Genomic DNA, 23,648 nt, shown 5'->3' with positions numbered 1-23,648 from the left:
TGTCAAATTCGAAGTTGTAATTTTTTTCAGGAAGCATATAAGAAACAATAAAAACCGCCGCTAGGTGATTCTACAAAATTTTGTGGAACATGACAAGCAGTTCAGTGGAGGAAAGAGTATGCCGCTCCCTTCTTCCTGCCCCATTTTTGGCATTAAAAATACTACTGATGTTGATAAAGTCCCTGCCAAAAAGTCAGGCTGATACATCTTGAACTGCACTGACAGCTCTGCTGCTGCCACAAAATGCAGTAAAATCCATACAATGAACCCAATGGAATATCTGTCATACGAAAATGTCGTATGATGAGGAAATCTTTGGTATTGAGCCAGAGCAGATGACAAACTTCCATGGCAGAACACATGCACTGATTTCTACCAAAACTGTCATTCGTATTTATCAACTCAGATACAACAGCATACTGTAAAGGCTTTTCTTCATTTTACTCATTCATCAAAAAAATTGTTCGGTGTAAGCAAGCTGAAATAGCATTTAAATCTTTTTTGCTAAGTTCTCTCATGCTAGGGTTTGTACTTGGATTATCTGTCATAAGGCAAACGCTGGGTCCTAGAAAAGTTCATGATGTGTTTGAAAATAAGTGCTTCCATACTCTGTTACTGCTTTAAAGTATAAGAGGCACATGGGAGAGGATGACATTTTACACACTACATGAAACATAGGTACAATTTAAATATGCTTCTTTTTTCCAAGTACCAGCCAAACTACTCTTTGAGCAGATCAGTGTGTGTTCTGAATAAATAAACAGGGAAATTATATACTGCCTCACATTTCTTTAATACAAACAAAAACATGGAACACTCCATTTTTAGCCTTACTTGGTGCTGCTAATTGTTGGTTGAACAATTTTATCTTTGTCTAAATTTGGATTTAACGGAAATTTAAAAAAAGAAAATATTTTAATTGTAATATAGATAAGAACATTTATGGTTAATCCAGAGTCATTTCATCTCATATTTGTAATGCAGACTAAATAATTGCACACTAGGAAACATTCTTTGTTTCTGCAATATTGCTTTAAAAAAGCATTATTAGAATAATAGAAAATAATGGATCATTAATACTAAAAGAGCTGAGCATTAGCAGCAGAAGCCAATTTTGAGTACTTTATTGCTATTACAAACTGCCATCATTTAAAAGGTAATTATTGAGGCTTTTACTACAATTTTTACCTTTTTTCAAATGAGTGACTTGGAAAAAATCAGCCATTCTCTGACATTTGACAGCTCATTTCTGTAACAGTAGTGCTTTAGATCCCATAAAGTGTTTGTTTTTTATTTTTCAGAAAGCAGATGACAGAGAGAAGCGACAGGAAGCTCATCGGTTCCATTTTGATGCTATGTGACATGCCTTAATATTTATGAAGAAGCTGCTGCTCATTTGCTTAATTGAAATACTGAATTCTGATCTGTAGAATGATTACTATGAGAATAGTGCTGGTATGCTATTTGTAAATGTTGCATTACTTCGTATTTATTTGGAAAGTATTAAAATCAGACCTGAATGTCTCACAAGGCCTTTCAGTAAACAAACTGTATATATTAGCATTAGGTCTTTATTTAACAGAAACTGTAAATTTATTTTTCGTAGTAAAGGGATCATATTGCATGTCCTCCACTGTTTACATACCACCCATTCTTCAGTACTATTTGATGGAAAGGAAGCTGTGTAAATAAAGTTTAGCATTTCAGCGAGCAGAACACTTTGTACCATTTGAATTGGTCTTGTCATTTATACGTTCTTGCAACGTAAACTGCATTCTGAATATTAAGCTTGAGCAATTTCTCAGAGGAGACTTTATCCAGTAATTATTCTGGTTGTACTAAATGGTGCTCTAACGTACTCTCTGTTTTTCTTTATTTAAATCTATATGTGCAGTAGTTAAAGAATTTAGGAACCTGAGAACTAAAACAAACCTGCAGCATTAATGCTAGCTCAATAACTCATCATGGGATAAATGTAGTATTAATGTGTATTAGTCTAGAGAGAAGATTCATTAAAAAATTAAATTCATAAAAATGGATCAGCATTATACAAACTGCTTTTATAATTAAACTGTAACCGCATTTATTTTAGAAAGGCCTAAAGTCATTATCAATGAAAGTATAATTTTTTTCTATTTACTTCTAAGAAAGGTGTGGGGGGTTGTTTTCTTTTTTTCAGAATTTAAAAGAAAAAAATTTGGAGTAGGAGAATTAGGATAGACTCCCTAAAATTCATTACTAACGGATGAGATATACAAAGATTAAATGCAGAACATAATAGGACTTTCAGAATAAGCAGCATACATAATCTCTGTAGGCTACTATACCTGAATTTCACCAGACGACTGTGATAATTACATACAAAGAGAAGTTTAACCCTCTGTATTTAAGAGGGTGATAATGTTGCAATTGCTACAACGTAATTTGGATCCTGGAACACTCTCTATAAATGATCATGCTTTTATTTAATAGCTTTTCCTATATCCTTAGTGATATGAGTTTACATGATTTATTGTGCTTTTAAATCTGTCAACTTGCATTCCTAATAAATACTGTTTACTAAACTAGAGCATGCTTTCTCACCAGACTACAACCTGTTGGTCTTACCCACTGCATAGATTGCCGCTATCTCCTCGGGGCTGGAATTTGTCCTGTAACCTGCTGAATTGCCCATTAGCTTCTAACACAGCATTTGCGTGTCAATACAGCAACAGGAAAGGGGAGCAGATAGAAAGCTGAAATGACTATGTCCACTCTGAATCACAGTTCAAATAATTTGTTACCATAGCAATGCTTAACAGTGACCCATTCATATAGCAGCACCAAGACAAGAATCAGAAAAATCCTGTTAAACAGACTACTAAGTTATGAAGTTTATACTAGATATTTCAAATATGAACTGATCATATTCCAAGAAGGGAGACTTTCGTATTACATTTACTGCTACTATTCAGGATATCGTATTTCCTTAACACACACCTTTATTATTTCCCTTTCCTTTGCCTTCCTGGCATGAAAAGGTTGATTTTTAGATAAACCCTAAATGCTATTGTACTTTTTAAGCCCATTAATAGAATTCTCTCCAGGCAGCAAAAGTAATAAGGGCCTTCATAGTTAAGAGGAAGCACAATGTAATGTGTCTTCTGTTTTTTTCAGATGGTTGGAGAATAAGGCTAACTGCATAATGCCACTATGGCTGCAAAATCATCTGTAGCACTCCTCTATCACAGTAAAATGAACATAGATTAGCCTCCTTATGTTTTTTGGAAAAACAATTAGCAATGAAATATGCTCATGCTGACATTTAAGCTGTCGTCAAGTTAACAAAACAATTCAGTATGTTTTGTTTTAAGGTGTTTGGTGTGTTTGGTAATGCATCATTGAATCACTTTGTACACAATATGTTATTAGAGCTGCAATAGCTTGCTTACAATAAAGTTTACCACAGGATCTAACTACTCGTATAACTTGGCTTACAGCAATATATGCACACTATTTTTGAATAGTTTAAGGCATTGAATATTGTTAAACCTCTTGTCAAAGGTTTAATGTCAGACTATAGCATAGGCATCAAAAATATGTTTCGTTAAGATTGTCACCCTTCTACCAGTGAGTTTAAGAAAGCAACATCAATTAGAAAGTGTAGTTCCAGGTGCTCTACACAGTAACTGTGAAGTGAGAAATAATTCTAGCTACATAAATTTTCAAAACACATCACCATAATGCAGCCCTGGTGAGAAATGCTATTGGAAGGCTGCTTTCGTGTGAAATCTCACCTATATAAAGATACTGTTGACATGCCAGCAGACAGATGGCTGTTGAAATATCAGCTTGCTTTGTTCTCATTTTCCATGTGAAAATTTAAGACTGAATCATCCTCACAGATTTATCATTAATGCACTATAATCCTACCCCCAACAGAAGAACTTTCTTGCTCTGGATCAGTAGACACACTCTATGTAGTATGATATCCCTGCTATGGTGAGGCCATTTTTCTTCACAGGCAGCTACAAAGATTTACTACAATTAATTGCAGACTAATCACTATAAATGCACCAAGTCAGTTCAGGACTTTTATTCTACATTTAAATGAATGGCACTTAAATAGACCAGGAGAAGTCCATCCATACATTTCTACTACATTTGTCTGTACTCATCAGAGCTCAACTTTGTTAAAACAATGTAAAAGGATTAACCATGCCAGCTTTAAAGGTTTTAATAGCAAAAGAATTATTTTAAAAATCCAGAAAATAAGATTACGCTTAAAATAATCTTAAACACTGCAAATAAATTGTACTAGCACTATTCATTTCACCAAAATATCTGTCACTCAAACATTCAATAGGGATGAGTAAATTTTCTGATCAAAGACTTAAAAAGATGTCAAGAAATCAACAGCTGTAGACATCTTAAATCTGAAATATTGCTGTACTGGTCCAGAAGCCCTATATTATCCATTATTCTCTATCCTTTTCATCATGGCAACAGGCTGTTTTTGGTGAGGCTGTAGTAATATCAGCCTCAGGTGTCCCTTTGAAAATATCAACCACGCAGCACTATTTTATAGTGAATTCCTTGTCTTCAGTGAACAGTGTGATCCTGTCTATGATACGCTCCATTAAACTTGTAAAATACATACTAACCTTGTTTTGAAATTCCTGAATTTCATGACCTAAGCCAAATAAGTTTCTAGATACATTCTCTGTCTAATCCACAGGTCTAATCATATTGCCTAGCAAATACTGAAGTCCACAGTAAGCTTTCTGAAGACTATCAGTATTCTTCATGACTATTAAAAAGCTGGCAGTGTTCTTCTTAACTCAGTAGTAAATAACAAAGTCAATTATACGTATTTCTGTAGGCTTCCACATTATATTACCACACGGAGAGGCACTTGCATTTTCCATCATTTTATAATTAGAAACTGTATATCATTAAGATTTATCCAATGCTCCTAATCCTGTTGACAAACCCAGGTAACAGAACATTTACACATTAGTCCTAACCTCTTTTCATAATTACTCATTACTGGCACCTAGATTTTTGAAAATAATAAGCAAATAATCTCACATGTAGTCAAAAACTGACTGCTGGTCTAAGGCTGCTGTGATGTACAATCTGCTTCTCAGGATTAGCAAATGCTTTCAGTAATAAAATTAAAACTTCCAGGAGAACAGCAAAACTGAAAAAAGTTTTAAGGAAGAACTGTTGGAAAGAGGCAAAATCAGTTCTTACAAAGGCAAGCAAGCCTTCTAGTGCAGCAGAGCAACTGTTCCAGCTGTTCAACTGACTCATTCATTAAGCATTAATGCAGGTATTTAACAGTACCAAAATGAGCGGTCCTATTGATTTCAGTGACCTACTCACATTCAGAAATAAGCATGACAGCCCAGTGGAGCAGCAGAACCATACACAACTAGCTGTCCAAAACTTGTCTTCAACCTTTGTTAACTCCCACGCTCAAGTTTAATTAACTCAAGTGCAATACCAGCTTGAGCTAACGGCATAGCGTTTCTTCCGCAGAAAGTAGCATTCTCCAGGCTCAGAACATGGGAAGTGAAAGTTTCTTCAGACCTATCACTAGGTTATGAAAAAATATTTTAAAGCATCACCTGTCACAAGAACTCTCAAGACAAAGCAACAGGAATGGCCACATAAGAAACCTCTCCGGAAGCAGCAGTAAGTGATAGCAGAATATGGCCCAAATCCGTAAGTTGATGCTACCACCCACATCTCGCACACTGACAGTTTGACATGACCCTGGCAAATGGACAGGGTGGAAAACGTACTGCACATTCCCAAGGGTGGAACCGCTCTGTCCATCCTTCCAATACCAAACTGGAAGTTCAATGTTTCGATGTAATTAACTGTAGCAGCTTTGGTTGTCTGCAATTACTACCAACTTGCATCAAACACAAGAGAGAGTACTATTTTTTTCTCATCTTTCTTTGTTGTGAGACAATTGACAACAAATCATTTTCTTGAATGCAAACTGAATTTGAGATCTAAGAATCAGGCTAGTTTCCTCATTTCTTATGTCTTCATCATAAGCGATAAAGTATCTGAGCCAAATTCTGCCTTTGGCTACACTGTGCATTCCAAAAAAAAAAAAAACCCTGTCTCCTAACAATCTGTACAAGAGCATAATTGGATTTTGATTTTGTACTTAGGTACTGCAGAGAGAATAAAAAAACCTGTGGATGATGCACAAATACAGTATAAATTATTAGTCTGTTAGATATTTTCTAGAATTACTATAGTAAACACATTTTTGTTAGTAAAGTCAGAAAAAAATACAAAGCAGATCCACTGAAGGAAGACTTTTTAATACAGGAATTTTCACTGTATAGTGTAACATTTAGCATACCACTTTAAAAAGCATACGTTTGAGGGGTGAACATAGAGAAATCGCTTTAGCCACTGCTGGAATGCAGCAGCTACTAAACAATTCATTGAAAAACTCGCGGACCCCCTTGGACTGCATCATCCCTGTTTGAAATTGAAAGGACAGCTCGAGTAAGCGGAATAATATAATTATGTAATTGGGGATTCTGCCAGAGCACGGAGCTTCACACTCCTCACGGCACGGAACCGGCCCTGCAAGGCCCGGGCAAGCGGCGGCCCTCTCCCCCAGCTCCCGCAGCGGCCGCGCCGCCGCCGCCGCCCGCTCCGCGCGGAACTCGCCCGAGCTGCCGGTCACGCCGACCCGAAGAGACTGAAACATTTAACGATAATCTGAGGCAAGAGAATGACCTTTTCTACCAGGATATGCCGACCTTTGAGCACCGCAGGAAGACTGACTAATTCAAACCACCGGCGCAATACCGCAAGGAAACCAGCCTGCGGCGAGCCGAGCGGCCCCGCTGCTCCGGCCGTGCGCTTATCCACCTCCTTCTTCACGGGCAGTTCGCTAGATTTATCGGCTCTATCGAGCGGCTTCCATAAAGTGCCTGAACTCCGGGAGCGGGGCAGGATTGAGCGCAGGGAGGTGCCGGAGGCTGAGGCTGCCACCGCGCTGCGCGGCCGCGGAAGGCAGGCGGGAAGCCGCGGTGGCGGGCGCTGCGGCGGGCGGGCGCCTTGCCACCCGCCCCGCACCAGCCCCGAAGCAGCCCCTCGCTGCCCCACTTCGGGGTCCCGAGCGAAAGCTCCCCGCCTCGCCCACCGGCGAGCCTAGGGAAAAGGCACCGCGCGTGAAACACGCCGAGACGCTTCAGCCCCTGCTGCTTAGGCGAGATTTGAAAAAATCTTATCCGGATTTACACGCCTCGCGGTAATTTCACGCGCAGCCTCTCGGCACAGCCGCTTCCGCGGCGGGGCCGCAGCGGCTCTCGCCGTTGCACACCCGTGTACAGCTCCGCAGCCCGCAGCTGGCCGGGCGGGCGGGGGGCGCGGGCGGCTCCGCTGGCCGGGGCTCCCCCCGCCCGGCGTTACAGCCGCCCCTTCCCCGCGACCCCCGCTTGCCTCCGCCTCCGGCCCTTTCCCTAGGTGCCGTCTCCCCTCTCAAGCTAACCCGATGTGATGGCTAACCAGAGGCAGAGGAGCCAGGGCAGGCAGCAGGCTAAGTGCGCCTTTTTATTAACTTCTTGTAAAGTAATAGCTCCATTGTAGCTGTCACTCTTGTCAGCCAGCAGCCGCACAATAGCGCGTGATGGGCTCTCCGCGGCGCCGGCGCCGCAGGCGGCACCGTGGAGCGAGGCCGGCGGCCGGGCAGGGCGGGAGCCGCGCGGGCCCGGTGCCGCGAGCAGGGCACGGGGGGACGGGAAGAGGAAGCAGGGCTCTGCCGCCCTCAGCCCGCGCCGCCAGCGCCTGCCTCCCGCACAAAGGCGGGCAGCCGGGATGCCGGGGCCGCGGGCCGGCAGAGGGCTCGCCCGCTCCTGCCTGGGCGCTGCGCGCGGGCGACGCGCTGCCGGCGGCAGCACCGCCGGGCCCCGCTCCGCAGACGCGGAAATCCCAGCGAAGGGCGGGCAGGGCGCCCGGGCGCGGAGGGGGGCAGAGGCGCGGCGCCCAGGCCGCTGCGGGCGCCCCGCAGGCACGGGGCGAGCACGGCCGCTGCCCCGCCGCCGCCGCCCCCGCTCGGTGCCCGGCCGCGCGGGAGGAGAGGGGAGGGGAGGAGAGGAGCGGAGCGGAGCGGAGCGGCCCCGCCGGCTGCGGCGGCTCGCGGGGCTCCGTGGGGGGCGGGCACATGCGTAGAAGCGGCTCATCCATGCAAACACCCCTCTCATCTTAAATGAGCTTCATTTAGCGGCAGCCGCTCCAGTCGGGCTGGGAGCTGCCGGGCGGCGCTCAGACCGCCTCGGGGGCAGCGCCCGCCCCGCGGGCAGGCTCGCCCCGACGGAGCCCGCCGCGCCCCGCGCTCCATGGGACTGAGCGCGGCGGCGGAGGCTCCGGGCTCGGGCGGCTCCGGCTGAGCGCGCCCCGCGCGGGGGCGCCGGGCATGGCCGCGGGCGGGCGGGGGCCGGCCGAGCCGTAGCCGCGGGCCACAGCGCCCTCGCGGGGGGCCGCCGCCGCCGCCGCGCCGGGACGCGGCCATGGAGCGCCGCTGACTCGCCGCCGCCGCGGGGGCGCCGCCGGGAGACAATGGCCCTGCACAGACTCTGCTCGGTGCTGGAAGGTAGGAGCCGCCGGGCGGCGCGGCGCCCTCCGCGGGGCCCCGCCGGGGAGGGACCGCGGTACCCCCCGGGGCGCCCCCGGCCCTTCGGCTGCCGCGCGCCGCCCCCGCCGCCAGCGGAAACTTTGTGCGGGGGCGCGGGGCAGGAGGCCGCGCGGGGGCGGCCGCCCCGCCGCTCCCGGGGCACCTGCCGCCGCGCGTCGCGGCCGGGCGGCAGGAGCGGGCGCCGCGCTCGCCGCTGCGCTCCCGGCGCGGGCGGGCTCGGGGCAGAGGGCGGCGCGGCGGCCGCCCCCGCGCAGCGCTGCGGCGGGCCGAGGCGGGCGCTGCCGGGACCGGGAGCGCGCTCTGGTTTCAGCAAGGTTTTTACGGAATAAGTGCCGTGCCTGCCCTGCTGCCCCCGAGCTCCTGCTCGCCTGGTCCTTCACCTCTGCTGCTTCCTCTGGGGCTTTTACATCTTGCTTCCAACTTCTCCGGGGTGCGAGGGGAGCGGGCGGGGGGGGCTCCGCAGCCCAGGCTCCCTTTGTCCGCGCTAGTAGTTACGCGGCTCCGCAACGCGAGCAGGTTTTCTTTTATAAAATAAAGCCAGATGTGGCAGGTAACCTTGTGCCTCAGAGATGGTTTCTAGCATTCTCTAGCTTCTCTAGCAATAGCAGACTTGAACCATCAGGCATTTTTATTAAACTACTCCATCAGGAAATTTTTGAATGTCTGCTCGCATTATTTAAGCCGTAAAGGCATACTGCAGAGTGGAGAACTGTTTCTGCTATGTCCTCCCCCAGTACGAAAGTTGTGAAGAAGTCTGTTTTAAATCCAGAGTGTTTCCACAGCCCATATAATCAATCCCATGTTCTCATCCTGAAGGACAGATGTCTTGAGGGTTTAAATAAATTAAATAATAATTAAAAGAAGATACTGACTGTCAATAAATGTCTACATGTAGGTATTAACCTTCTACTCTTTCTAGACAATGTAGGAAGATAAGGTTTACTTGGGGCAGCATTTAGATTTTTCTCACTTCTCTTCAAGTAACACAGTTAAATATCCTAAACCACCATAAAACACAACTGACATTTCTGCTTCATTACTTTCTACATGTGCATATTTAACTGCACTTCCGAAGTATGTGATTCCTAAAAATTTGATTATAGAGGCTCTCCTGAACAGACCTCACCCCAGTCTTTTATAAACACACTACAGATGGTCCAGTTAAAAAGAAAAGTCCTCCTAAAGGAAGTTTTTTATGATTTATAACATATAAATCACACAGAACCATTAGTCAATAGCTGTTAGTATGCTAAATGCATCACTTGCCATGACTACAGAAACAACCTGTCGTTATTTAGCATCATTCACTCCCTTTTATCTCCTCTTCACTACAAGTCTTTATATAGTCAGATTATTACATCTAATCACAAAGAAGAAAAAGGATTCCTATAAATAGGCACATAGATTTAACCCTAAAAGAAAATGATTCAGAGGAACAGTCAAAGTAAGCTTCCGTATTTTACAAGTTGCATACTGCAAGCTTCTTAAATTCTTTATGGAAACTTTACCTATAGTGGTGGTATTTTTTTTTTCTCCTTACGAATAGCTTTGGATTGAAATTATTGGAGAGTTCTATTTGCCCATATATAAAGAACCATCAACCTCAATATATTGTGAAAAATAATGCTCCTTTTAATAATATTTAGAAACAATTTAATCTCCTGTTCTTAACATGACATGTATATATACATTTCTAGCATCCACAGAGATTATATTTTTGGACTGTATACCCCAGGGCAGAAGCAGGCCCATCATATTCGGTTTGTGATAATTCACATTTCTTATCTTGTTCTTCCTCAGCTATCAGTAATAAGGGCTTATTTAAATAAACATCTTAATATGATTATTATTGCCTCTGTCCGTAGTGGTAAGCAAAAACTTTTAAAAGTCTCACATTATGTACTGATGCCCATCTTACATTGATTACCTGCTCCCATCCAGATCCAGCGGACAGCAGTGCTGAGTGGAAGCGATGGTGGACCACGACAGCGCTGAGGTTGCAATACTACTGCAGGTTTTGTTGAAGTGGAGCCCAGCCAATGCTGACCTGCTTTCTTAGTAGTATATACAAACTACTGTGGTTTTGCCTTTTAAAGGCAAAGCCTTTGCTTCCCAACTTCAGTTCTCAATGAGATTTTAAACACCACTAGAATCATTTTTCTGTAATCCTAGCACAGCTTGCAAAATGCAAGCAGCTCTACAACAGTAAGACACTATAACCTTGTACTTCATCAGAAGGAAAAACAGACCCTTTCTTAATAAAGCCATGTTTTTGTTATGCTTTGGAACTAACTACGTCTGTATTTCACCATATCTCTTATTCCGCCAAATGCGTTGGCTAAAACCTTGTTCCCGTTCTTTAACTCTGCTCCCTCTTTCCTTCCCATGTGCAATTACTTGGTTAAAAAAAAGAAAAGAAAAAAAGAATTCAAATCCTAAAATCAAATCCTGACTGTACATTAGTTTCGGACTATTTCAGTTATTATCTTGGATTAACATAAAAAGCCAAAAAGAGAATTCTGTGGTTTCTGTCCAGATACTTCAACAGACAGCCAATACTAAAACAAAATACTGCTACCCCGGAAAATTGCCATCCACAGCCTTCCAATGAGGTACAGAATTATTTCCAAATCTGGCAGGTTGCAAGAATGTGAACTACTATGATTAACTTCCTGCCAGTCTGCTCAGCCCCCTTATTTGCATTTTGGCATGATTTTAACAGCTAATTTCTCACAAACAAGTAGTGTTAGGAAGTAATGCTTCCTTCCACATAAAAGCTAGAAATTACAGCCTCATGTTTCCAAAATGAAAAGGTGTAAAAATGGCCCAAGAAGCTGAAAATAAGCAGAGAAATATATAATTTAAAAATGTGTTCATGATTTCATGATTTTTCCACTGAAACCAAAAGCAAGGTACTGTCTATAGAAGCTACAGTGGCCCTAGTGAAGGCAGTATCAAGTGTAAGCCAGAATTTCTTTATTTTTACTTAAAACTAGGCACTACTTACGACCTTTTCTGCAGCACTCAAAAATGCTAAGCACCAAACAGCTTGCACTGAATTAAGCAGAAGTAACTCAAGTAACTGTAGAATAGCTTCCAAAAAAGCTGCTGTTATAAACAAGGAAAGTATTTGGTTGCTGTGCATTATGCACTTGCTATTAATGAATATACAAACTTAATATCCAAAATGTACCACTCCCAGAGTAGCTTAACTTCAGAAACATTAACTCTGTATTTTTCCTAAGACACACTTAACCATACTGCTAAAATTTTTACAGAACAAGTTGGTTCTAAATATATTGATATTAATAGAAAAGGTCAGTGTATAAATCAGGTATATAATTGTAGTCAGAGTACAGAATAACATTGGATTGAAACTAAAGGAGCTATTGAATTATTTATCCCTATCTAATGAAGAAGATTTTCTGTGTCTTCCCTAAGGTTTATTTCATGAAGAGAGATTAAACGGAAAAATTACCCCCCAAAAATCAAACTTTATAGGCTATTCATCATTTATGAACCTGTCGGAAATTTACAATACGATTTGTTGCAGGGATGGTGGCAGAGAGCTATTAAACATCTGCAGCTGTAGCAAACAGTTCTTGTATGGGTTATTTACTCACATACCAAGTTCCACATGTGGTGGTGGACATGCTCATCTGGACTGAAGCAAATGCTTACTTACAGTGTCTTGGACACAGCTGAGGTTCTAGCACTGCAAAAAAGCTTGCTGCTTTTCTGCCTCGTATACTCCAATTTGTTTTTTAATTAATTAAGCACTTACAGTCTTGGACAAATTACACAGCTTGCTACCTGTCTTGATATGTGACTGACAACTGCTACTGCAGGTGATTAGGCTACAGGGAGTGTAAGTTTTTCAACAATAATTAGCAACTAACTTTTCATAAAAAATTTCCTCATTTATATAATCCTCTCTGTGCTTCACTCCGTTTTCTGGTATTACAAAGCAGATCCGCTATGCAATAGGAAGAGGCTGCCAATACATTAACAGTGCCTATCACAAAACATCCTTTTTTAGCATACAATAAAAGCCATGAACAGTCTCTTTTCAAGGGACAGAGTGAGGAACTAGAAAAAAAAAATCATTTATACTCTTTAGGCAAATTGCTCTCAGACATGACAGAAGATGACAGCAGTACTCCTAAGATTTATTCCATGACAGACTTCCCCGAAAAGCTTTCCCCTGAAAAATAGACTCTATTGATAATAAAGAAATTAAGAGATGATGAAGTTTGCTACAATCTGATCTACTTCTAAGTCAAAAGTATCACTATCCAGAAGTGTTGTAGGAATAAGTAATCCCTGGGAAAGAGGTACTCACAGAACAGTCATGTACAGCAGGATCAGTCCTGTCCATTACAGGGAAATCATCTGACCTTTAGCTCAGTATATATATTTTGACTCATTTTTTGACCCCCTCATCAACATGGTTTGCCCATGCAGCCTTCTTAGCAGTCTCTTGCTGCACATGGCTTGGAGATGGGAAAAAAACAAAAATAAAAACCACCACTTCCATATACAAAGGAAAGCTGCTATTTTAAAACTGAACGATGTTATTCTTCTGGCAGAAGTTTTGCTGGCAGACATACCCAGAAATGGATTATAAGTAACAGGATGTGGAAAAAATGGAAAAATAAAGCAACCCATAACTGCTTATATATTTCTAATGGAGGAAGGGACCAGTAATGTTAAATGTTTTGAGAAAACCTGGAGGGGACTGTCACAGATCTGTCCAAGCATGAATTGCTCTGCAGATGATTTTGATCAAAGGAAAGTGGGAGAACTGCATTTACTTCTTGAATCAGTTGACCTGATTTCTCTTAAGAAATACAGACTCCCAGTTTGTTTCTTTGGCAATCTTAAAGAGAGAAATCCCTACTGGAAACAGCTGGGGTGAGATGAAACTGTTATATCTGAGCATAGACCTGAGTGCATTCAGACATCCTGCTGGCATGCTAAATGCCTAACAAGATTTGGATCTCAGAGAGGTGCTAGAGTCTCTGTTAATAGCTGATGAAGCCCACTTCTGCTATCAAGCTTTTGAGAGGAGGATTAAAAATGGGTTGGCAGCTCCATTAGCATGCTCTGGGTAATACTTCCTTACGAACAGCTAAAACATGTCTTCCCTGATGCACACCTTCATCTCTCTCTGTTGCAATCCTGCAGCATATTCCAGTATCTTTAAAAAAACAAAATATGGAAATCACTGGAGCTGTTAATAGCTTAAGTTCTAGGCAGCCAACTTAACTGTTCTGTGATACTCATTTTCACAATTTGCAAATGTCCTTTTGAGGCCACAAGAAATTAGGGAACATACACAGCCTATAAGAACATGTGGGATTCAAAAACTGCTGTGTTTTCATCCTCAGCAATAAAATTGTTTGCCCCAAAAAAAGCAGTAACAGACGCAATCCAATATTCCTTTTATCAACTTGTAAATGTCACCAAATGCTGGGAAGAGAGAAAAATCTCATTTTCCTGGACTTTACAGTTCATCTGTTTGAGCTAAAAATGGTTTGAATCAGAAATGCACTTAATTAGCTTTCTGAAAGCAAAGGAGGTGACCATCCACTTAGAATTATATAAAATCCAGTGACTTCTGTTTTCCTTCCTGCACTCTACCTTGTCTATCTAAATTACAAAAGTTTTTCACAACAAGATCTGTCAATTATTTTGAATCTGTGCAGCATCTAACATCATGGGACCCTAGACTTGATCAGAGTCCTTAAAAGCAAGTAAAACACAAATACTTTCGGCCAGAGAATATGAAGGGATATAGTATCACAAATGTCTTCACCACCTTAATAGCTAAAATTGAAGTTTAGACGTGAAAAATCATTGGATGTATATGCTGTGATACTGCTATTAGCTGTTACTGAAACTAACATTAATTTTAGCACATGGGGCAAATTAGGAGCTAGGTTTAAGAACAGTATATAGAAAAGGATTCATTCCCATAAGGCAAAAAATGGTATATAATTAAGATCAAGCATTATTCTAGGCTGCATCTACCAGAAAGCAGGAAGCATTGTGGCTAGATTTTATAACACGCATGATCTGTGCGTTGCCAATTACTGTCTATTTGGACTGTATGTATACAAGGTGCTGCCTGATCCAGGGAGTACAGCACAGCGATTTAACAGTGAACCCTGCTTTGAGCAACGCCTGTCATCTTTATCCCTAGGAGTCTGACTACCAGTGTCCTAAGAATGTGTAATACTCTAAATTATTTTTATTCTAAGAACTGGTGGCATTTTTTCACTTTTTCCTCAGTTCTGCGTGACTGCTTCCAACTTGCTTCCCTGCTTGCATAGATTCCGCCTTGTCATCACTGAAGTCAGACACCGCTCTCAGAGCCACTCAGCAAATTGAGTCTGTTTTCTCTGTATGTGAAGATCCCTAGAGCATGCAGAAAAAGCAGAGGAAAGACATACCATACAGAGCTGAGAGCAGAACTGTAGCCCATGAAATCTGAAGAATGCATCTTGCCAGAAAGTACAAGCATATGTCAAATTTGCAGCCTAAAGCACCTGTTTTTTCTAAGCAAAACACTGATTTCTTAATGTTGGCTGAGCACCCTTTTACTATAAAAGACAAACTATCTACATTACTCTCATTTTTAAAGAGAAATAGGAGCCAGTCATTTGTGAATCTCTCTCTTTATACTTCAATAAACAAATTGAAAAATATTTTTTGTCTTACATTCATTTTAGAGAATTTTAAGAAATGCCAGCAAATAAAATCTTGAATCCCACAAACAATGCATGTTTTATTACACTGGTTCAGGTGATTCTTTTATATTATTCCATAAGCCTATTGCAACAACTGAGTAGTAATAATGACTTGCAATATAGTTAGTGTCTTCACCCTTAAAAATTTATACAGGTGTCTGCAGGCTATGTGATCTAAAATATTTCATGCAAAGAATGGAGAAAAGGAAAAATGTTCTTTAAAAAACAGAGACAGAAGCTTGCAGCTTTTTTAATTTCTAATTAATCTTCACACAGATAAAAACTATCAGATCTCTAAATGGTAGTAAAAAATTATGCACCATACTTCATGGAATAAAAGTCTGTAGCAAATACCAGATTAATGAATGAAAAAGCCCCTCTTAGTTTGTCTGCCTCAGTGGCTATGCTGCTGTTTGCTTAATGATCACTCTTCTACAGTTTAGATATCATGAAGTAGATGCTAAGGTAACTTGGAGAAGCACTAACCTCTATTATCTGTACAACTAAATGTCTGCAAGTTTATGAGGTCAGTCTCCCATATTTCAGTATCCTCCACTAGAATTCTCACCACACTCCTCCATTAAAAACAAAACAAAACCACCCTTCTATCTCTTTAATATTCAACTTAGTCAGGCAATCCTGCATTGTGCTCTTTTCTGCTTACATTAGCAAGCCACATTCAAATGGCATTTTTAGACACTTGCTCCTTCTGTGTCCTGTATCACAGTAGAATATGAACCTAATCTAGATTTTTTTCATACACACTGAAGAGCAATCATGTCATCACAGTAATATCAAACAGGCTTAAACAAAAAGAAAAAAAGAAAAAAAAAAGCAGCAGAAGATTACTGTGTCCCATTGCAAGTTCAAGTGCATTATAACAATATGAAATTCAGTTTAACAGAAATAACAGGATCAGCATTACTGGTCCATCTAAAAGTGCTACAAAACTTCCACTCAAGGAGCTCAGTATCTCCTCGTATCTGTTCTAGTTGCCGTGTCTGTGTCCCCACATGCTATACCAGGACACTAGTTCAGCACTAGCTGTCCACTGCACCATCCTGCAGCATGTGTGTCTTTAGACATCTTCCTTCCTTGTACTGACTTTATATGGTCCAAATTAGTCTTTGAGATTTGAATTTTTTTTTTCCAGGGAGTGGTATGGATTTAGGACACAAATGATTCTATGCTGTTTTTAAAACGTACACAAAAGATAGGCTGATGGAAGCAGTCCAGAAGGGTTAAAAATATCTTAGCTAATTCTTCTTTCTTTCTTTTCCTTTCATCCTGAATATTGACAGGCTTCATTTTCAACCAAAAAGCTCCTATTTGCTATCCCATATTGTACTGTGTTATGTAAATGCACCCAGTTTAAGGCAATGCTAGCTCAGCACTCTCACAAAGAACAGATGTAAGTTCTCTCTCCACCTTTTCGGTAGCAATGCCACAGAGATAAGGACAGCCCACATACAGAATATTAATCATCGAGACACCTCTTTTCTTCATTTTACTATTACCAGGGATAAAAGCAATGGTTAAGGAAAGCTCTTAAACATTTAGTACCTGGGTTGCTTTGAATACATCTTAAGGATCTTTGAGAGCATGGGAAGGACAGGCATTGCTAGAAAGACAAGAGATGGAAGAGGTTAAAAATGAAGAGGACAGAAAGGGCAGGGGGACAAAGAGAAGGTGGTCCATACTTATACCCACTCATCCATATAACATGACAAAAGCAAGACAGTAAGACAAATATTCAGCCCATTTATCTGCTGTAATTGCTTGCATATCCATGCTGTTCTTTTGCACTTGCACAGCTATACACAGCTCTGGACTATTTATAGAAACGGCATAGGCTTTAGTGAAAACCAATCAGATTTTTTAAAGTCCTTTTAGGAGGCTTGTTTCTGTATCTGCATCATTTCAAAAAGGGAAGTCACTGGATAGTGTAACTGAATATCTATTCTGATGCTGTCTATCTGTAGAAGAGAACAAAATCATTGAAATAAACATAGATGCCTACTGATATTTTTAAGATGAAAAAAAAAAGGTATACCTAACAGCTAGCCATAGTAGATAGCTGTACTAAAATACAAATTTTTCACTGGTATTTGATGGTGACTAGCTGTGTCAATGTTGTTAGTCATGAAAATATTTATTTTCCTTATACAGGGTTTCTGTGCTTCTTTGCTTTGTTTAAGAAAAAAAGACAATGCTCATTTCTCATTGTGGAAAACAGTACAACAAATTATAAAGTGGTGTAAATTGGTTTGAGATTGTTATGTCCTTGCAAAATAGAGGCTGGGTATAACACATCTTTAGGTAAGATTAATTAATAGAAGAACATACTGACACATGGGATTACATGGGATTGTGGAACTGCATTTACTTCAGTGATAAAAGCCAACTTTAAAGCGTTGCTTCAAAACTAGCATAGGAAAGAACAGAGGAAATTCAAAGACAACTTTATAGCCACTATCAGATTCCTTGTTAGGAACAAGCAATCTCAAGAATATAAATGCATTATAATTTAATGCACTTAAATTTAGGTCCTTGAATTTTGCAGTTTAAACAAAGGGTCTGAAAAAATAAACTGAAAATTCTTTTGAAATTGTAGCATTTATAATACAAAATACTAAAGATTCAATCTCTGCAAGTTAATGTCAAGCATATGTTGATAAAGATGGAATTTTAGCTTATTTTGCTTAAATAACTAGAGACCATCCATAACTTGAAGACGAGTAATGAGTACTAGACAGTTTCCTCTGAGTAATCAATTTTCAATCTAGCGTGAGTCAGCAGTGATTAACCACTGATCCTTTGCATTTGGATAATGACAGTTAGGAAGTATTTCTTCTGTAGATTAATGCTAAAGAATATACATATATATTGCCTAGATGGAAATTGCAGAACTAGCTAAATCTGACCTACTATCAGATAATCCATTCATAAAAATCAAATATGCTTCTAGGAATGTAACTCTTACCAGATTCATATAGTATTTTGGAACACCCACAGTTGTGTACTTGTCTCACAAGGGAAAAAGTAGTTGGTGAGGAAGGTCTCATAACCATATGCAGTCTGTTTTAATATGGGTAGAGAGAAGAAAGGGCAGCAGAAACATACCTAATAGAACAGAAGTGCTAGACTGACCTATTCAGGGACAGATTTTTGTTCTTTCCCTCCTTCCACAAGATAATATATCTATGCCAACATTACAGTAGCATCTCTATGAATTCAAGATCACCATAGTTCACAGTCAGTGCATGCACACTCCTGCACTCTCTAAAGGGCTGAAAGTCTAACAGCAATGCAGGGAAAATCACAGACAGAGAAAATACCATTTCAGCCTGAGCTACTAAAATGCCTGATCAATGAGAGGGAAAAAAATAGGAAAATAACATGAACCTCTTGAATATGACAATAAAGTTCCTGCTGAAATCCTTATTCAACAGTAGTAAGGCCATGCCTGTTTGACTTAGTAGGAGAGGCCATACCAGGTCAAATCACAGGTCCATTTAGCCCAGTATCTTGTCTTTCACAGATATGTAAAAGTAGATATCTCAGGAAGGGTATAAAAAATGAGCAAATGTATCATGATATTTTCCCTAAATACCATCCTAGACTTCCAACAACTTATTGTTCAGTAGGTTTTTTAAACAGAATTCTCCAGCTTAAGTATGTATTATGAAGTATGTGCATAAAAAAAAATCTTAGTTTACTTTGAACATGCCACCTGCTAGCTTATCTGATAGCCCCTGGTTTTCGCCCTCTTGGAAGAGGCAACAACTAGTTGCTCTCTATTCACCATCTCCATGACACTTGTGATTTTATAACTTGTCTCATATCTTCCCTCAGTCAGCTTCTGTCCAGACTGAAGAGTCCTAGCCTACTTAATCATCCCTCACATGGAAGCTGTATTGCCTTTAACTGGACCTTTTTCAGTTCTGCTATATCTTCTCTAAGATATGGGTACAGAATTGTAGATATATTCAAGATGGAAGCAAACCATAGATTTGAACAGTGGCATAGTTATATACTCTGTTTCATTCTCTATTCCCTTCCTGGCAATCCCTAACAAATGATTTGGTTTTTGGACTGCTTTTTTGAGCTGATGCTTTCATGAACTACATATCAGAATCCTAAAAACCCAATCCTGAGTCATAATGGTCAGCTCAGAGCCCATCTTATGTGTGAAGTTAAAGTTTTCCCCAGTGCCTCACTTTATATTTACCTATGCTGAACTTCACCTACCATTTTAATGACCATTACACTCAGTCATTCTTCATGGTCAGCCCTTGTTTTTACTATCTTAAATAACACAGTACCATCAATTAATTCTCTCACCTCAGTATTCACCCCCTTTTCCAGTCCATTTATGAATACACTGAACAACACACATTCCTGTGTAACTCCCCTGGTGACTTCCCACTGTCTGGAGACCTGACCATTTACTCTTGGCCTCTCTTTCTTATTTCTTAATCCATTTCATCCATACCAAGATCTCCCCTCTTATCTCATAGGTGGTTATTTTTTTAAGAGCTTTTGGTGATTGTTCTTGTCAAAAGCCTTTTGGAAATCCAAATAAACTATATCAACCACATTTTTCTTAGCCTCATACTTGCTGACTCTTTCAGAGAATTCTGGTAGGTCTTCAGAACATGATTTCCATTTACAAAGCTATAATGATTCTTCTCCCATATACTATATTTATCTGTGTACACTCTTATTCTGTTCTTTATCTTTTTCTGGTAAAGGTGTTAGACTAACAGAGAATGGAGGGAGAGAAGGCAGGGAGAGAAGAAGAAAGAGGGTTGGGGGAAAGAGTATAAAAGAGAATCTTCAGCAGGTAGAATAATTTTACAATTCAAATCTAAAAAGTGACAGCATGTACCAACATGTGAGACTAACAGCACACCAGCAAAGCAGAGTGCTTGCAACAGTGTGCAAAGGCTGTCAACATCCTAACTGTTGTCACTGCCCAGAGTACGGCTCTCCAGCATTAGAATCTCTTCTAATCTGTGTGTTTTCTACTACCGCAACATTTGCATAAATCACTGGTATTGTGACAGCATCACTGTAATCAGTCTTGCAAGGACAATTCTACAATGATTCTGAAATCCCTTTAGGGATAAGACCGTGCAGTGCCTCCTGTGGTCCTGATTACTTCTTATGAGCTACAGAAGTCTTCTGTATGCACGTTATGCATGTGGAGTTTTATTATAAATATGGTTCACTACAGCAGTCAAACATCTTGTTTCAGGATATAAAAATTATACAGAAGGTAGATTCCATTTAATGTTATAAAATGCTTATCAGTTGATAGATATTCTAGAAAAGATTCTTGAAGTCCCTTCAAACAATAAATTGCTATTCTCATAAACACTTTCTTAAGGAATGTGGAAAAAGTACCTACATTGCACTTGAACTGCACTGGTGTCCTAAAGCTGAACTTTAAAAGTAATACATTAATTATTTTTGTATATTCTGATTTTTTTTTTTTTTTTTTAGTGATACTGGGATTTGCATGAATCAGGGCTTCAGAAGATGGTCTCTAATTTTTGTTTGATTACTGATGTTTTTCCTGTCCAACTTTTCTCATCAGTGTTGCTGGTAACAATTCTTGTAGTGGAAGGGATTGCCGTTGCACAGAAGACACAAGGTACAGATTCGGGTTGATGATTTTCTTTCAAAAAATGTAAGAGTTTTATAATTTTGAATTAAGCAAAATAAGTCAAAGAAGGTATTTGCATTCAGGTACTAATAGCTCTTCAATTAAAAAAATGAATCTCAGTATTTTCCATTTTCCCCCTTATTTACTGCATTTTTTCCAATTGACCAGGCCTTCAAGTCACAAAGAACATGGAAGTTCACTCACCCAGTTAAAATTCTAAGGTTTTAGACCTTAAAGATGGGAAGAAACACCACTTTTCTGTATCTGACAACGAGCTTTTCAAACAGTCCACCCACAAACGTTTTTGAAGCCAACGCCTCCCGAAAGAGGAAGGCAACAGTTTTGCAAACCTTATTTTCTCATAGGTGGGAACAATCCATGCATAGGAGAGAAACTCACACCTACAGAATTTTCTTTATCAGTTTCTGGAGGAGAGACTAAGGTTTCACTCCCATAAACCAAAGGCTGCCAAGATTCCAGTGAAAGGCGATGGAACCTACCAGAGGCAGCTAAGACCCATTTCAGCATGGTCTCCCTTCTCAAAGGTCTCCAGGGAAAAATTGCATAAGTATAAATAACATTATGAGAGCACCCTCTGTGAGATTTAGGAAAATCTAGCGGAAATGAAATAGCTTGTGTCTCATTCTCTCCAGTTCTGCAGATATCAAAGAGAAAATGCAAAGATACTTTACAAGAATGTCAGAGAGATCACACTGTTCCCAAGCTCTTTCTCCATAGATAAGGAAACCTGGACTAACAAAGCTCCTACGAATGGTCCAGTGAGGCACACTAGCTTATTAAGCTACATAGTCTCAGCCAAGGATCATATTTTCTTTGTACATCTGGAAGAGAGCTTTGATCTTAAACGAGACCCTTAGCTACCAGTGCAATCTATCTACAGCTAGTAATTTTACTTCATTAATTGCCATTGCTGTATTTCATGTATTTACATATTATAAGCATTCTGTTATGTATTATAAGCATTCAGTATTCTAACAAATTACTGTAAATAAATACCCAGCCTAAGGGTCATGTACTTCAGTATACTGTGGTATCAGGGCCAGAACTAGTAAATGCTTACAAATATTTTGCATTATATTTGCATAGGGATGGAAAAGAAGCAGGCCATAAAACAGTGCTGCTATATTGCCAGCCACTGTGACTATTTGACTTAGAAACAAGAGAATCAAGAATTAAACTCATTTGGGTAAAAATTACTTCCTCTCCTCCCTTCCTAAGGATTACTGTACAGATCTCATACTCCAAAACTGTGATTTCTTCAGGATATAACACATTGCTAAATTAAACAAAAGAAGATTTTGCTAGCTAAATATTAAAAATTGGCATATGCAGTAAGAGGTTTTTCAACCAAAACAAATACCTTTCTCCTTTTATAGACTATTGCTCTAAATAAGTGTTTTTCTTTGCAAAATCAAATTCGCATGCTTGCAGGAGACATTTAATCATGATTTTTTTTCCCTTAAGGTGGGCAAAATATTGGAGTGAACCGCATTCCTCCTACCCAGTGTGATAATTGGGTACGGACAAGTAATGGAGGACACTTTGCTTCGCCAAATTACCCTAACATGTACCCACCAAATCAAGAGTGTATCTATATCTTAGAAGGTACAGGCTCCATTTCTATTTTGCTGTGCTGTAATCTTACTGTCAAATGGATAACGCTGAACTGTTAAGACTGTGTCATTTTACTGTATTGTCAAGTAACCTATAGCCATATTGGTAACATAATCAGTTCTGCAGTCATTTTGTTGAGAAAGAAGTTGAACTTGCTCTCCAAAGTAATGACAACAAATGAATAGAAAATGCAAGCATTCAGGAATTAACAGTATGGAATAAGACATGTCTCATATCTAGTAAGAGCAGCATCAGATCCACTCTAATCTATGAAGGCACAGAACTAATGAGATACAAATTGTAGCTTAATTGTTATCTTACTACCACTTTCAATGTTGCTGATAATAAACTGCAAAAGATGGCTGAAGACCATCTTCAGCATTTACCAGAACATATTGTATTGTTCTAGGGCCATCTCACAGGCAGAAAACCTTTATGCTGTCTTTTATTAATAAAAAAAGACACATCTGACTGGCACCATAGCACTTTACTAAAAATACACAGGTTTGTTAGCACTACTGAGGTCACTACTAAAGTTATGTGACAGGAACAAAAAAATTCATTAACAAGAAAAAACACATTCTAATGGGAGTATCCTGGATAAAGACTGCAAGGCTTAGGACACTAATTATTTCTTTCTCTTATTAAGATGCATCCAGAAAACCACTGAAGTCAGCTAAAAACACTAAAAGCACAAAAAGCTAAAAACACAGCTAAAAAAGTCAGCTTTTTCATCAGATTCATATCAATTAATTAAAATATTGCAAGCAACATGTCAGTGAGGTTTTACTTGTGCAGTCTAGTACCGGTTAATAGAGGCCATCATTTTTGTTTGTATGCATGCATTTCTAGAGTTTTGCATCTTCCCTGTAACTGAATGCACAGTAGAGCAGATATCCCATCCAACTTCAGCGTTGGGACATACCAGATCCATTGC

General features: G+C 40.4%; 2 protein-coding genes across 3 annotated transcripts in view; both read left to right on the top strand.

The window, feature by feature from the left end:
- The window catches only part of ITFG1 (integrin alpha FG-GAP repeat containing 1), a 107,151-nt gene extending 105,433 nt beyond the window's left edge, over window positions 1–1,718 (top strand). For both annotated transcript variants that reach the window (XR_010885292.1, XM_067302546.1), the window contains one exon: window positions 1,302–1,718. Coding sequence is in view for 1 of the 2 variants with exons in the window: in XM_067302546.1 (XP_067158647.1) it covers window positions 1,302–1,361 (60 nt within the window). In the remaining variant the exon portion in view is untranslated. The remainder of the gene's footprint in view (window positions 1–1,301) is intronic.
- A 6,804-nt stretch (window positions 1,719–8,522) lies between these two features.
- NETO2 (neuropilin and tolloid like 2) overlaps window positions 8,523–23,648 on the top strand; it is a 31,509-nt gene continuing 16,383 nt past the window's right edge. Inside the window, exons 1-3 of the mRNA XM_067302547.1 lie at window positions 8,523–8,611; window positions 21,008–21,064; window positions 22,562–22,702. Of these exons, the coding sequence (XP_067158648.1) occupies window positions 8,578–8,611; window positions 21,008–21,064; window positions 22,562–22,702 (232 nt within the window). The 5' untranslated portion in view covers window positions 8,523–8,577. The remainder of the gene's footprint in view (window positions 8,612–21,007; window positions 21,065–22,561; window positions 22,703–23,648) is intronic.

The sequence above is a fragment of the Apteryx mantelli genome, chromosome 10 (assembly GCF_036417845.1).
Source record: "Apteryx mantelli isolate bAptMan1 chromosome 10, bAptMan1.hap1, whole genome shotgun sequence".
NCBI lineage: Eukaryota > Metazoa > Chordata > Aves > Apterygiformes > Apterygidae > Apteryx > Apteryx mantelli.
Note: the sequence above shows the minus strand (reverse complement) of the source record. Positions and strands in the feature narration are given on the sequence as shown.